The sequence below is a fragment of the Cebus imitator genome, unplaced genomic scaffold, assembly GCF_001604975.1.
Source record: "Cebus imitator isolate Cc_AM_T3 unplaced genomic scaffold, Cebus_imitator-1.0 Scaffold239, whole genome shotgun sequence".
In the NCBI taxonomy this organism is placed as follows: Eukaryota; Metazoa; Chordata; class Mammalia; order Primates; family Cebidae; genus Cebus; species Cebus imitator.
The window spans coordinates 624,806-640,371 of record NW_016107554.1 but is presented as its reverse complement, the minus strand read 5'-3'; the positions used below and the strand labels follow the sequence as shown (position 1 = coordinate 640,371).

At 37.3% G+C, this 15,566-nt stretch overlaps 1 protein-coding gene across 7 annotated transcripts in view; it reads left to right on the top strand.

Moving 5' to 3' along the window:
• Positions 1–15,566, top strand: part of NEK10 (NIMA related kinase 10) — a 247,454-nt gene that overhangs the window by 182,401 nt on the left and 49,487 nt on the right. For 5 of the 7 annotated variants that reach the window (XM_017498233.2, XM_017498232.2, XM_017498230.2 and 2 more), the window contains 5 exons: positions 750–933; positions 1,029–1,115; positions 3,469–3,523; positions 12,035–12,072; positions 12,172–12,312. In XM_017498233.2, coding sequence (XP_017353722.1) covers positions 750–933; positions 1,029–1,115; positions 3,469–3,523; positions 12,035–12,072; positions 12,172–12,312 — 505 coding nt within the window. The remainder of the gene's footprint in view (positions 1–749; positions 934–1,028; positions 1,116–3,468; positions 3,524–12,034; positions 12,073–12,171; positions 12,313–15,566) is intronic. The other 2 variants (XM_017498234.2, XM_037727754.1) reach the window with 1 other exon arrangement.

Here is a 15,566-nt window from a genome sequence, read left to right as displayed (position 1 = left end):
AAAAAAAAAAAAAAAGAAAGAAAGAAAAAGGAAAATGAAAGCTCCCAGCATTATTGGCATTAATTAATTTATTTTTATTAACCCTTCAGACATAACTTTTTCGTTTCTAAGACAACTATTTAGGAAAATGTGGCATGACAGAATCAGATTGATGACTTTGTAGTGCTATTATAATGGAAATGCATCCATCCATTTTGGAGGATTCTGGAGGACCCTGTGGCTAGTTCTGCAGAGAGTGTTCAAGCCAGTCAGTGGTGTAGAGTCCTGAGTGGTTTGTAAGTTCTGTTCTCTGTAGCTCTTCTTTTAGAAGATCTTGCCTCTTACTCTCCATGGCCTGGCTTTGTTTGCTACTAATTTTCCTGGAGTTTTGAAGAGAATAAGTCTTACATATTCACTATGGATAGCAACTATTTTTGAAGAAACTTAAAGGAGAGAAATTTCTCCTAAATTGATATGGTCTGTTTCTTAGAAGTACAGGTTTTTTCCGCTGGGTTGTACGGGCCTTTTCTACTGAGCACTCTTGCCCCCTCCATCTGTTTTCACCCAATGTAGCTCGTAGACCTGCATCTTTTTGTATTTATAGACTGAATAGATTACATAACAGGTACATAGGTGGAACTACTGTTGCTACTTCTGCATAAAACATTTATGTTGATATCTGAAGCATTTGATATATGTTCTAACAAGCTTTAGGTCCTGTAGAAGGAAGGATGGAGAAAGACTATGAAAACCTGAATTTCTCTTTCCAGGACACTTTTGGAAAGGCAAGCTTGAGTAGCAGCAGCAGTGGAGCAGCCAGCCTGAGAAGTGAACTTTCAGAAAGTGCAGATCTGGTCCCTGAAGGCTTCCAGGCCTCCTATGGTAAAGACGAAGACAGGGCCTGTGATGAAATCCTGTCAGATGATACCTTCAACCTGGAAAATACTGAGAAAGGTACTGCTAGTGGAAGTGCGTCAGCATGAATGCATTCTGGACTCTTTCCCATTTCAAGACTCATTTGCTTTTTTATTGTTTTTATTAATGTGCAGATATATATTCAGAGCTAGATGATGAATTGGACATTTCGGATAACTCCAGCAGCTCCAGTTCAAGCCCTCTGAAAGAGTCTACATTCAGTAAGCTTTCTTTTATCAGTTTGCCATTTGTGGGATTCCGGAAGACAGTGGTTTGGAAATCATACTTGAGTCAAGCAAATATCACCATATACATAACCCAGTTTTTCAGGTGCGATGCTAATTAGGACAGATGTGTCTGTCTCTCTGACAGAGCCCAAAGGTTAGCCAGCACGTTGGTTTTATATTTTCTCAGCTGTCAAATGAATAGTTTTATTATTTCTACCAGCAATTGTAGGTTCTAGCTAGAGAGTCAAGATCTCTAACTTGGAGACAGCGAAATAACCACAGGAGTAATGAACATGGCCTTTTATGAGCCTGCTGGTTAGATGAATTCAAAGCCTATAGAAGAAATTAATCTTGGTATAGACTAATTTCTGTACAATTTTATTTACGTTAATCTAAAGGGATATGTTACATTTAAAACAAAAAATACTGGGATATGGGAAAGAAAAGGAAAAGGTATATTTAGATAAAATTTAAAGATTGTAAAGAGAGATAGAATCAAATACACTCAACAAACCTGAAACTTAAAGAGAAGTTAAAATAGAGAATGAGAACTTTTTTAAAAAAAGAGTAAGTTGATAAAATATTAAAAACTGTAGATAGAAATATTCTGAAATAAATTAGGTGAAAACAATTCTCTCTCCTCAGTGACTATACTATGAAAATCTCATAAAAGAACATTTAAAATAGCCTCTCTAAGGATCAAAGTAGAACCCTAAGGATTTAACTATGTTCTTTGTCCTTTCCAAACTTAATTGGTCCATCAAAATGGTGACTAGATGTTCCAGATTTTCTGGGACAACCCCAATTTTCAATATTCTGTCCTATTTTCTCTGTAAATCCCTGCCTTCTAGGTGTGTTAATTTGTGATTAGGAAAACATGAAGATCACACAGGAAAAAATATTTATGCATGTAAACATATATAACAACTGCAGAAGAAGTTCATTACTAAGTTCAGTGTTCTATATACCTGACAGCAATGGTGGGAGGGTTAGTGGGGAGGCAAGAAAGAGATGCTTGGCCCTTAAATTTGCATGTGGTAATTTGGCAAGTCTGGTTATGACATTTCATTGCATGACATTTTATTGTGTTTTGTTGGATATTAATAACAGGGTTGTTTTTGTTTGTTGAGCACATTTGCTTTTTAAACAAACGACAAATAAATAACAATTTGTAACATTTTAGCTCATGCTTTCATAATCAAAGACAATTTTTACCGCGTGTACAATTGCTCAGGTAACAGAAATTCAGCGTCTTTCTTTGTTTTTGTTGTTGTTGGCTCTGAGTAAAGCCATGTTTGTTTCTTGAAGGTTGTTTGACTGCTTTCATGCTACAAGAGCAGCAGAATTCAGGTGTGACAGACGTAGTGTGGCATGCAAAGCCTAGAATATTTCCTGCCTGCCCTTTACAGAGAAATGTGTGACCTTAGAGCAATATGAGAGTGTTTATAGACAAAGCCATTCATGGAATATATATATTCTTTATTATTTTGAATTTTTAAAAAAATTATTTAAAAATTTATACATATTTATGGATGCATGTGATATTTTGATACATGCATACAATGTGTAATCATCAAATCAGGGTAATTCAGATATCAATCATCTCAAATATTTATCTTTGTGTTAGAAACATCTCAAATCTCTTCTTATAGCTATTTTTAAATATTCAATAAATTATTGTTTACTCTAGTCATCCTAATATGCTATTGAACACTAGAACTCATTCCTTTTATCTGATTTTTTATTTGTACTCATTAACCCAGCTTCTCTTCACCATTCCCTTCCCAGCCTCTGGTAACCATTGGTCTACTCTCTATCTCCATGAGATCAACTTTTTAGCTCCCACATATGAGTGAGAATATTAGATATTTGTCTTTCTGTGCTTGGCTTATTTCACTTAACATTTTCCATTCATGTTGCTGCAAATAGTTAGATTTTATTCTTTTTTATGGCTGGAAAACACTCCATTGTGTATATATGACACATTTTCTTTATCCATTCTTCTGCTGATCCGTACTTAGTTTGATTCTGTATCTTGGCTAAAGTAAGCAGTGCTGTAATAAACACGAGAGTGAATATATCTTTTTGATACACTAACTTTCTTTCTTTTGTATATATAGCAGCATTGGGGTTGCTGGATCATATGAAAGTTCTATTTTTAGTTTTTTGAAGAGAACCTTCATACTGTTTTCCATAATGGCTACACTAGTTTACAGTCCCACCAACAGTGTATGAGTCCCCTATTCTCTGTATCTTCACTAGCATTTGTTGTTCAGTATTGTTTTATTGAAAAATAAAAGATTTGCAGAGGAAATAATGTAAAGTTATTTTTATTTTCTTGTTTCAGGCATTTTAAAGAGAAGTTTTAGTGCTTCAGGAGGAGAAAGACAATCCCAAACAAGGTAGGTACCAATTGAGCTCCTAGAAATATTTTTTTCATTTTGCAGAGCTCAGTTATTGATGGCTGAATTGAAACCTGATAGCCAGAAGTTACCCCTGTGGAAATAGAAGTTAGAGCTTACTTGCCCAAGTAGCATACTGAAAAATGTACTGATCTTAGACCTGGGTCTTAGTCTAACTCTGCCTTTTTCTGGCTTTTTGACCTTGAGCAAGTCAGTTAGCCTCTCTGAGCCCAAGAGTGGGTCAGCAGAGTAGGGCAGTTGTGCTCCATGAGGTCATCTGGAGCCCTGGTCTTACATCTCGTTCTTCTACACCCCCAGGGTATAGATTTCATATTCTTGGCCAATATGGCTTGTGAGGCCACTTCCTATATCCAAGCCAGCAAGAAGAAGAAAGGGAAAATAGAGGCACACCCCTTCCTTTTAAGGCTATGAGCCAGACGTTATGCTCATAACTTCTGCTCACATGCCATTGGCCATAACTTCCTCATGTAACCACAGCTAACTGCAAGGGAGGATGGAATGTGTTTGAGAGATTGTCTGTTAAAAGCAAAGCAAAATTGTTACTTTGGGATGGCTAGCTGTGTCAGTGACAGTTGTCTCTTAGAGTAAGGACTGCAACAAAACTATTAGATTGAACCTTCTGCACATTCTCCTGACCTTCAGGAGAGCCCCTTCACTGGCACCACATGAGATTAGAAGGAGCAGAAACTTGATTGCAATGTTCCAGAGGCAGGGATGGGAGGCATTTAAAAAGTTGAGAAATGAGCTTGGAGAGTTAGCTGGTGTGGACTGCTTGACAGAAAAGGACCTCCTAGAATAAGGCTGAACTCAGGGCACTTGGGACTGAGGAAGGAGAAGAGACCAATGGAGAGGAGAGATTAGAGAGGAAAAGAGGTAACTGACAGTGCACAGTTGCAGCGTAGATCAGAGTTGGAGGAGTGGACCTGGAAAAGATTAGTGGCATCTTTTTGTCTGGGGAAAGGGAGGTGAAGATAAAATTAAGCTAGAGAAATAGAGAAAGGGAGATTAAGGAAGGATATACTTTACGATTTCTGTATATTATTATTATTGAGACGGAATGTCGCTCTGTCGCCCAGGCTGGGGTGCAATGGCGCGATCTCTGCTCACTGCACCACTGCCTTCCAGGTTCAAGCAATTCTCCTGCCCCAGCCTCATGAGTAGCTGAGATTGCAGGTGCCTGCCACCATGCCCGAGTAATTTTTGTATTTTTAGGAGAGACGGGGTTTCACCATGTTGACCAGACTCCTCTCAAACTCCTGACCTCATGTGATCTGCCCCCCTCAGCCTCCCAAAGTGCTGGGATTACAGGCATGTGCCACTGTGCCCGGCCGGTTTCTGTATATTAGTTGATGTCCTAGGCCACAGTTGAGAGGACTGTCTAGATTTGAGGAGTATATTCAGCCAGGAGCAGCCAATGTTGAGATGAAAACTAAGCAGAAAATGGCAGAAGGACTGCCAGACTACTCTGACGCTGGGACACCTGTTGAGGTTGGGCCACATGTAAGTGGTGATGCCAGGCAGGGGCTTCAGAGCTGTGGGATGACCCCCACTCAGGAAGTGGCTGCATCTGTGTGACAAAAGGCTGAGGCTGCATGTGCTGTACTAGGCAGGGTTTTTTGGATACAAGCAAAAGAGTGTGATTCTAGCTACTTACGTGACAGGAGGCTCTTTAGAAGGCATTGTGGGGCTTGTGTAATTTAGACCCCGAAGGATCAAGCTTGGGAAGGCATAGGAGCCAGTTCAGTCCCTGAAGTCTATAAAGGAGACATTTTTGGGAGGCTTATAATGGGATAAATGAACTCCCAGCTTGTTTATTCCATTCTTGTGTCACCTTTCTTAGGATTCAAAATCCTGAGAGAGCCAGATTGACCTGGCTTGGATCAGGTCTCTGTTTACTGCCTTGAGGAGAGCTGAGATCCTTGACTGATCCACTCATCTATCAGAGGTCCTTGCTGAAGGCAGCAGATGTTAGTGCTGGGCAGCCTCAATGGAACCACCTGGCTCTACCTCTGGGTTTGAGGGTGCTGGTAATTGCATAATGTAAATGAAGCTCAGAGTGAAGAACCTGCTCAGCAAATTCCTGAGAGATTCAGTTAGGTGACAAAGAAAGGTTCCTATAGAAAAATCATTTTTTTGTTTAGTCGAAGATAGTATCACTGATACGTTATCGTCTTCAAATTAAGGTCAGGAGGAGTTAAGGTGCCTTTTAATTTCCTTTTTTCCGGTGTTTCTGGAATAAAAACCCAAGGAGAACCTATCAATCAGGGCATATGATCTATCCGAAAGGTATTTGAGAAAAGCCTGTAAGACCTCATGGCTTTCTTTAGTGGGCCGAAGTGCATAGCAGTCATGGTCCGAAGTAATAGGGAGGGCATGGGAAAGGAAAGTAGTCTAAAATGCCAAAGAGAACCACAGTGGGTGTTTGTGGGGACTGGAGATCTGAGTTAGAATATCCGCCAAAGGGGCTTTAGAGTTTGCTGCTACTCAACATTTCTCCACTTACTTACTTCCCATCACTATCAAAGCAAGTATTTTAGTTCAAAAGTAAATTATGATATATGGTGAACTCCCCAATTAAGTGAATTTTACATTAAAATAATAATTTCTAATCAGATGAATTTAGGGATCTTGGCCTTGTCAAAAATAATTCTACTCTTTTTTTGAAAGGATCCTTGGAAAATTGTCTAATTTGCACAAATTTTGTTGATGTCTACCTCTTCAAAAACAAACAAAAATCCCATATGTTCTATATTTTTTAAAGCTTGAGACGGTTTTTAAAAAGCTAGTCATTAACTAAATACTTTAGAACAAATCGAGTAAGCTAGAATCGGCAGAAAGGCAAAGTTTAATCTAAAGATCATTGAAACAGGATAGAGAATGAACTTTAACCTGAGGTTATGACCAAGTCACCAGATGGATGTGGAAAGTGGCCCATACATTGAAGCTGATGTTTTGGAAAGTATGTTCCAAGGTGAACAGGACCTGACCCAAAACAACATTTGCAGAATTGTGCCATGAAATGTGGTAATACAGTGTGACATGCCACCAGGGAACACAGGTTTGTTTAAAACAAGCTCTCTTCCCTCAAGGAACTCAAGTAAAATGGGAAGACAGGGGCAGACTTCAGAAGAAAATAATTGATAAAAGATAGCCTTTGATTTATGCCAAATAAGAGGAGAGAAAATTAATAACTTTTGACTTCCTCCCAGGTAATCCCTGGGGCTTCTCTGAATTAAAAAGAGACAATACCAAAATGTATTTATAATTCTTTACAGGGCATTAAATAAAGCTAAAGTTATTTGCAATCTCATTTGTTTAGGATTTTCTAGGGTTTCTTCATTTATTAATATGAAATATGAACCCATCCTGTAAAATATTTAGAAACTAAATAAGAAGTTTGAATGTAAAAGAAGATAGCAAAGCTATATAGCAGAATAAAAATAAATTGAAAATCAAGCCTGTAGGTTTTTTTTTTTTTTTTTTTTCCTATTCTATGCCATGTGTAAAACGGTATAACAATTACAAGGAGGCCCTACCCTGGGCAGCTCTCCCCTTGGGGACCCTTGCTGGGTCTTTTAAAAGGCAGTTGGTCCCAATGAGAAGCCACAGGGAAGTACATGCCTGTTCTGAGCACAGCCTCCAAAGTGTAGAAGTCAGACATGGCCCTGGTTAAAGGTTAATAGGACCAAGAGAAACTTAAGCATAAATTCTTAACTTTCGTCAGATATCAGAAGCCAGATTTAAACCAATTGCCTCCTGAAGAACTAACATAACTCCCTAATAACTTAATATACGATTTTGGGCAAATGAGCCAGACAGATGGATAAAACATGAGCAAGTGTAACTAGGAGGGATAGCCCCTACCTCCTCAGAGATGTTTTGAAGTCTCAGGGCTGGAGAATATTATTAGAACTGGAAGGCACCCTGGGAATCCAAGCCATCATCAGTTGATAAAACTTTTTTTGAGGAATATAGTTAATGGCAAGATCAAGAGAAGAACAGGCTCCAATTTCTTTGAAATTTCCAACTTTGATCATTTTCAAATTTGATATAAAATCTTTTTATATCCATTACTATTTGCTAGGAAAGCATTAAGAATGAAGTTGACTTTTACCAGTTTTCATGTGGGTTTCATAGGCTGACATAGTAGATACACATTGAAGGTTTTAATCTAGCAAGTCTTGCATTTTCCAGGGCACAGTGTATTGCACATAGGTACCAACCTACAGATACTTGTTAATTAATAGTTGAATGACTGTTATCTCAGTGTAAATTCTTTGTCTCATTACCAAGGACTGAAATCTTGCCTACTGACAGCCTTTGCCATAGCCACAGCTGAATGTACATTTTTTTTTTTAAAGGATCCTGTTGCTCAGGCAACAGGATTTCTCCATGCCTGGCTTGCCTCCTGTTGCCAAGGCAACAGGGTATAGTTGGCAGGCTGGTTTGAACATTGGATGTTTGTGGTATCAGAGATGCCTCTGGTTCACAACTTTTCTGATGCATCAGTGTATGCATAAATGTATTTGACAGCGTGCTCCTAAGTCTTTTTTTTTTTTCAGACAGAGTTTTGCTGTTTTGCCCAGGCTGGAGTGCAGTGGCACCATCTCAGTTCATTGCAACCTCCGCCCCCTGGGTTCAAGGGATTCTCCTGCCCCAGCCTCCCTAGTAGTTGGGATTACAAGAGTCTACCACTATACCTGGCTAATTTTTGTATTTTTAGTAGAGACAGGGTTTTACCATGTTGGCCAGGCTGGTCTCAAACTCTTAACTTCAGGTGATCCACCCACCTGTGTCTCCCAAAGTACTGGGATTACAGGCATAAGCCACTGCGCCCAGCCTCTAAGTATTCGTATATAAAGATGATTGTGGGTGTTTGTAACCATTCGGCATCATACTTGTGGCTGGAAAGACCTCGTGTATTTTCAGGACCTGTGGATCTTGCCTCCTAAAAGCAGAAATCTTGCTGATTTTTACTTGTAGCTCTTCTCCCTCCATCTTTTTCATAATCTGTATCTGGTTTTACTTTGGTTGAATAAATACTGCATGATTACTTTTTGCTAGAATCAACCTGGCCTATCTGCCAGTGTCACACTCCAGCATCTTAAAAACAAACAAACAGACAAAAAACCATTGTCAATAAGACCACTTTGTTTCATTTCTGTTATAGTTCTGTACTTTCCTGGCTTATTGCTCATTTGTTTCTAGCTGTTATTGAAGTATCAGGGGATAGCCGCAGGATCATTATGCTACTTTGTTGTCATAATGCCAACTCTATTTAACATTATAGATAAATAGGAGAACTAAAAGCTGCATAATGTTGCTTATTCATACAGGATGTATTTGTGAATGTCATTGCCTGAAAGAGACCTTCAGCTATAAAATCTTTCTTCGCTCACATGGTGTGGTTGCAGTAGTTTCAGATTGCATTACCTTACTATTGTAAGCCAAGGCTCTCATTTCATAAGGTTTAATTATTTTTATCAATATCAAATAGTGCTGATACTTTTCACAATTGAATTGAATTATGGAATGCACTTATAATGCATGTGAAAACGTTTTCTTTGTTGAGATACATAGTTCAAGGAATTCTTATGAGAGATGAAATTATAGGGCTTCATCTTCCTCTTGGTCAGGACTCCACTGCAAAATAATTATCCAAATAATTCACCTTGCTCTTGACTGAATTCAATGAAAAGTCTATTTAAAAAATTACAAAGCTAATGCCTGCATTATCCACTTTACCCGTTAGTGGTTTTGGGTGGAAGTTGTAGGCTAACACTCATTTTCAGCACTTGAGTTTCTCTTTTGCCTTATGAATTCCAGATGAGGTCACACTAGGTCTGAAGAGAGCTGGAAGTGAATGGTCTTTTAGAATTCTTTCATCCTTCCATTTTTCTGAAATTCTTCCATGAGGCTGAAGTGCTGTTGGTCAACGCCCATCTCAAAATTTTCAGAGAACACAAACTGTAATATGTCTCTTCGCCAGAAACTATTTCTGGAATGTTCTCTGTGTGAAACTACTTTGGTATATTTTCCAGCCTGAGATACGATGGGAACATCACCCTCAGCAGCCATAATACTCTACTGGGCATAAACATTCAATGTGGTTCAATCTAGAGGCAGACTTCCCCCAGGCTCTGCATAATTTCAATCATTTGTCCATCTGTGAAACCAACAATTGCATAGTTAAAAGCTGTCACTTCCGGTCACAATGAGTCTGTTCTATTTTGAAATTTCAGATGACTATATTTGCTTGTGGTTAGTGATATAATTTCCAGATAAATTGACATTTTTTTTTTCTGCTATCTCTATGCAATCTTGTAAGTTCCAAGACTGTGGAAACTACTTATTTTCACCATCCCATATCCAGTGTCTAGCACGGTGGCTATACATTGTGGGCACTTAATAAATATATCTTGAATGAATGAATGTATAATGGTTCTTTTTAAAGATTCCCTAAAGTTTATGAAAGAGGAATTTAAAATTTTATAAAGCAACAGCAAAGGAGGCAGCAGCTCAGCATTGTCAGGGCGTTCTATGTCACATATCCCCCTAGCACACACTATGCATAACATTTGTTAATACCTAAAAATGTTTGAAACGTTAGATTTTTCAGGACACCTAGAATAGTCATCTTGCAAACTCAGCATGTGAGTGATTATCAGCTTTTCAAGAACATGCATAACCTGATGGATGCAAGTTTGCCACGAGTTGCATTTTTCTTCAATTTTTAAGAGAGTGGGATTCAGGAAGTGTTGCACGTTTAGCAGCTACATGGCGAGAATGTAATATGTGTATGAAGACAATAATCAACACCTACGGAAGAGCCTGGATCACATTGTGAAGTGTGGAGACCACATTGTGAAGTGTGGAGGCCACCAGGCACATGTGACTCTTGAGCAGCTGAAATGTGGCCAGTGCAACTGAGGGACTAAATTTTTAATTTCATTTAATATTAATTAAAATGTAAAATTATAACAGATCTCAATTTTTATATGTTGAAATAATATTTTGGATATTTTTTTATTAAATAAAATAGATTGAGTTCACTTTATTCTTGTTACTTTTTAAAAAATGTGGATACCAGCAAACTTAAAGTTATGTTTGATGCTTACCATTGATTTCTGTTAGACAGTGCTGGCCTCATCTAGAAGGCTAAGGGGCAAAGGTATTTGGAAAGCATTTGCTCGGGTATGGCATCTGTGCAGGCATACGAGGAGCTGGAACAGATGCTCTGCTCCTCAGCTCAGCCCTGAGGCTGCTTGCCTACACATGGGCACTGCTGTGATCATGCCTCTTTTCAAACTTTCTGAGGGCAGAATCAGCTTCATTTCTTTTTTAAAACATGCTCCTTATCCTAGGGTCAGGGAAAGCATATAAACTGTTAAAGTCTGGCAGGTTCCATTTAATTTTCAAGGATCTGGAAGCTTGTGCTCAGAATGGAACACAATATATTATGGGATCAGGAGAGTGCTCGCCTGGTGAAGGTCAAGAGGGAATGGTAAGGAATAGGGAAGAAACTCATAGGTGGAGGCAAAGATTTTGGTATTATTCTAGTGCTTAAGTTGGGTGGTAGGTAAATGAGTGCTAATTTTGTTATGCATAATAGGTAGGTGTTGCATGCATGTATCAAAAATTCTATGATTAAAATGAAAGGGTTGGGGCAAGAGAATTATCAGTCATGTTTACTTATATTTGAATTCCTGTATTTATTCCTACTTAGGAAATACCTATCATGTGCCTTATACATAGTAGATACTTGATATGTTTTTGTTGGATTGCATTAAATTTAAGAATGGTTCTTATAACTTGTCAGGGCACAGATGTTTCTTATTTCATTCCAGAAAACTATTTTTAAAAAATGGCTCTAGGTTACAGTGAAAAAAGCAAGGCTGAAAGTGATTTACAGATATCCCTGGTGGGGTCTACTTCTCAAAGTAGAAGACACTGAGATCAACTTGTAAAATAATCAAATAACCTGGAATTTTGAGGCAAGGCAAACAAGGGATACTAATAACACTGGCCACTTTAGGAAAAATAATTATTTTCAATGCAAAAAACATTTTACATTTTATAGGAAGAGGTATAGGAGTTTTTTGTTGTTTTGTTTTTTTAATAAAGCAGGAAAAATTCATAGAAAATACTGTGTATGACATTTAAAATCTTTTATCTTTTTAAAGCAAAATCTGTATTTGAGTTTAAATGTAACAAGAAAATTATTCAGGATCCTAAGATTTAGGCCTTTAGTCATACTTAGAGCCTGAAAAACAACTGTGGTGGGATGGTTCTGCCATTTGCCAGTAGAATGTCAACTGTACTGTGTGTTGCAATATATTTATTTCCCTCTTAATTAAACTCTTGAGAGCACCTTGAGGGAAAATAATCTTTATTTATCTTTGTAATGTAGACCATGGCAAGATGTAGGCTTTTAGTTTGTCAAATCCAAGTTGAACAAGTCATTCTAATGGGCTGTAATTCTGTTTTCAGGGACTTCACTGGAGGAACAGGATCAAGAGCAAGACCAGGTAACTTAGTGTTGGTAGCAATAAAATCAAACTCAACTCTCTAAAATTCAATGTAATTTATGTTACAGTTTTATATCTTTCCCCCTTTTATTTCTTCAGCTTTGCTGCCTCTTGACCTGCTTCTGAAAGTGCCACCTCTCATGCTCAGGGCCCACATTAAGGAACTAGAGGCCGAGTTAGTGACAGGGTGGCAGTCCCATAGCCTTCCTGCTGTGATTCTTCGAAATCTCAAAGATCATGGTAGTACTTACTAGATCACATTAACTTTAAACATATGATGGACAAATGCAGAATTATAGTTTGGCCTGAAATGTCTGAACAATGCTTGCATGGTAATTTTAATACAAAGAGCAGAAGAATTCGGCTTTGTTTGTTCACCATTATTAGTCTGCCAAGTTGATGGTAACAAAATGCCTTCTGTGTTCACTTGTTGGTTGAGACATTATGGGCTGTTTTTTCCAAAATTCGCATTTCTGTCATGGTGGGAATGTTATGCGGTTGACTTATTGATGCTTCAAGTACTTACCTACAAACAAAAAATAGTAACCATGTTTTACATTGGTATTTCTGTAAACTCTACACCTACATGATACATGTAGAGTGAAGAGAGTAAGTCATATTTTTTTCTATCTCCTCTACTTTGACACGAATAATTATTTTTTAGTTATTTATGTTCCTTTTTTGTTTCTGAGACAGAGTCTCGCTCTGCCACCCAAGCTGGATTGCAGTGGCACAATTTCGGCTCACTGCAATCTCCACCTCCCAGGTTCAAGTGATTCTCCTGCCTCAGCCTCCCATGCAGCTGGGATTACAGGCACATGCCACAATACCCAGCTAATTTTTGAATTTTTAGTAGAGATGGCATTTTACCATGTTGGCCAAGCCGATCTTCAACTCCTGACCTCAGGTGATCCACTCACGATTAAAACATTGTTAGGAAATATTGTTTCCCTAATAATTGAAAAATTATAGATCCTTAAACATAAAAGTTTATAATAAGCATTTGGGAAAAATGTGTTAATTAATCTTTCTAATTTTTGTTAAAGAGGACCAAAGTCCATTGGTAACATTAAAATTACTAGCTAAACCCAGACAATTCAGAAAAAAGTTTAATGATTATTCTTTAATCATATATGTGAGTGTACAACTCTTGATTGAACATAGCTTTCTACTTTACTATTGGTTAATTTTTGATTCACATTCTTTTGTAGAGCTAATGTGTATAGTGAATATAGGCAAACTGATTTACTGTAATATTAGCCCATGTCTCCACATTTATTAATTTGCTTTGGAAGAGTTATTGACAATTTGGGGTCATTACAACATCAGCATAGATGCCAAAAATGATGGTTTTATTATTAAGATGCCTGAAACTATCATGTTGACCATGCTCTGCTCCTGTTATTTTGGCAAAGCTAAGTTCAAAATGTAATCATGAAATTAAGATAATTGTTATTAATTGATTTTATAACAGCAAGAATGGAACACAGATATATATGTAAGAAATTAACAGTTCTGTTTTAACCCATGTTAGAAATTCTTTTTCCTAAACAGTATGTTGACTTAGTTCAATGCCAGACTTGATTTTATGTCAGTGACACTGATCAGATCTCTGGACCTTTAAACAAACTATTTACATTATGGCCCAGTTTACATACATTTCTTTCTTATCCCTGCAGTTTGCTATACTAATTCTTTAAAATCTGCTGTTCGTATATTTTTAAAACTTGTATCAGAATACACTAAAGCATTTATTTATTTACTTGTTTTTGAGACAGAGTCTTGCTATGTCACCCAGGCTTGAGTGCAGTGGTACAATCTCAGCTTACTGAAGCCTCCGTCTCCTGGGTTCAAGTGATTCACCTGTTTCAGCCTCCCAAGTAGCTGGGATTACAGGTGTCCACCACCACGCCTGATTAAGTTTTGTATTTTTAGTACAGATGGGGTTTTGCCATGTTGGCCAGGCTGGTCTCGAACTCCTGACCTCAAGTGATTCACCTGCCTGGGCCTCCCAAAGTGCTGAAATTACAGGTGTGAGCCACCACTCCTGGCCATTTTAAGTGTTACCAGTGAGTGCTAAATTTTATTCATAAAAGGAGTGGTTAGATTTTACTAATATTGTAAAACACATTAATTCACAAGGGAGCATTTGGATTACGCACTGAGAGTTATTCTACTTTACATGTCAGAAAATGGGACCTTTATTTTTCTCAACCTTAATATGAAGGTTTTTTTTCCCATTAATTATAAAAGTCATACCTCTTAAGTGTTGCAATTAAATTTGGATGATTGGTTGTTTTATCAAACTGTAAACAACTGGTGCCAGTGTCATTCACTTAGGTTACCTCATCTGCAAATTGTGCTCTAATACAGTCATTACCTTGGTATCTCTGTCTTAATTAAAAGTATAAAGAGGTGTCATTAATCCAGTATTCCAACAATAAAGTGGGAAGTTTGGACCAAGGTGTCATGAGACATTGTTGGTCCTGTCAGTAGTGAGTTATACCTTAAGTATTTGTTATGAAAAATAGGTAAAGCACTTAAATTTGTGAATGATTTATTTTTATTTTTTAAAATAAGCTGATTATATTAGTGTATTTTCGTTTACTTATTTGGTTTTGCTTTCTTTGATAGAAAGGAACATGTTGGAAGTTATGCATAACCAAAATCTACAGCTCTGTATTGCCTAAATGTTGTGGAAAAAATATCAGAAAGGGGAGAATTTTGTCAAAATCAGGGCATTCCCTCAGGAATATATCCAGTATGTGACCATTATGTTCCATGTACTATGGCAGAATACGAGGTTAGAACCATTAATTATAATATGATCTTGCCCTTGTGGCACTCCTAAAAAATGAACTTCTAGGTTCTTAGTTGTGGTAATAGCAGCAGTATCTCCAAACTCCTCTAGAACAAGTAACAATGAAACTATTTCACATTACTTGTATCTAAAATCCCCTTGTTCTATCTTTTAATCCTAACTAAATCATATCAATAATTTATTTTATGCAAATTCTTTGGATTAAATAATAGGTTGCAATTCCCTGCCAATAGAAAAGAAAACTTAGGAATTCCTATATTATCCAAATGAAAATATTAACAGTAATTACCATGAATAAATGAATGAAGAAACATTTTTAACATGTTAATTATTTTAGCTCTATTTTCCCAAATTTAGTTACTAGTAAATCACCACGGTACAAATTTGCCTGTATCTGAGAACTATATGTGCTATTATTTTCCTAATATTTTTCTTTGCATGGACTAACTCAATTTAAATTCATTTACAAAGGAAAGTTGTTATTATTTCTGTAAATGAGAACCAGTATAGAATCACTTGGCATCAACAGATGACCACTGTAAAAGTAAATACAAGTCTAAGAAAGACAACATTAAATTCTAAGTAGATATTCTTGTCTGCTTATCCTGAGGTTTGTTGTCTTTGCTGTAAAGGAACATTACTTAATATTTGAGAAACAGTGAAAACATACTTC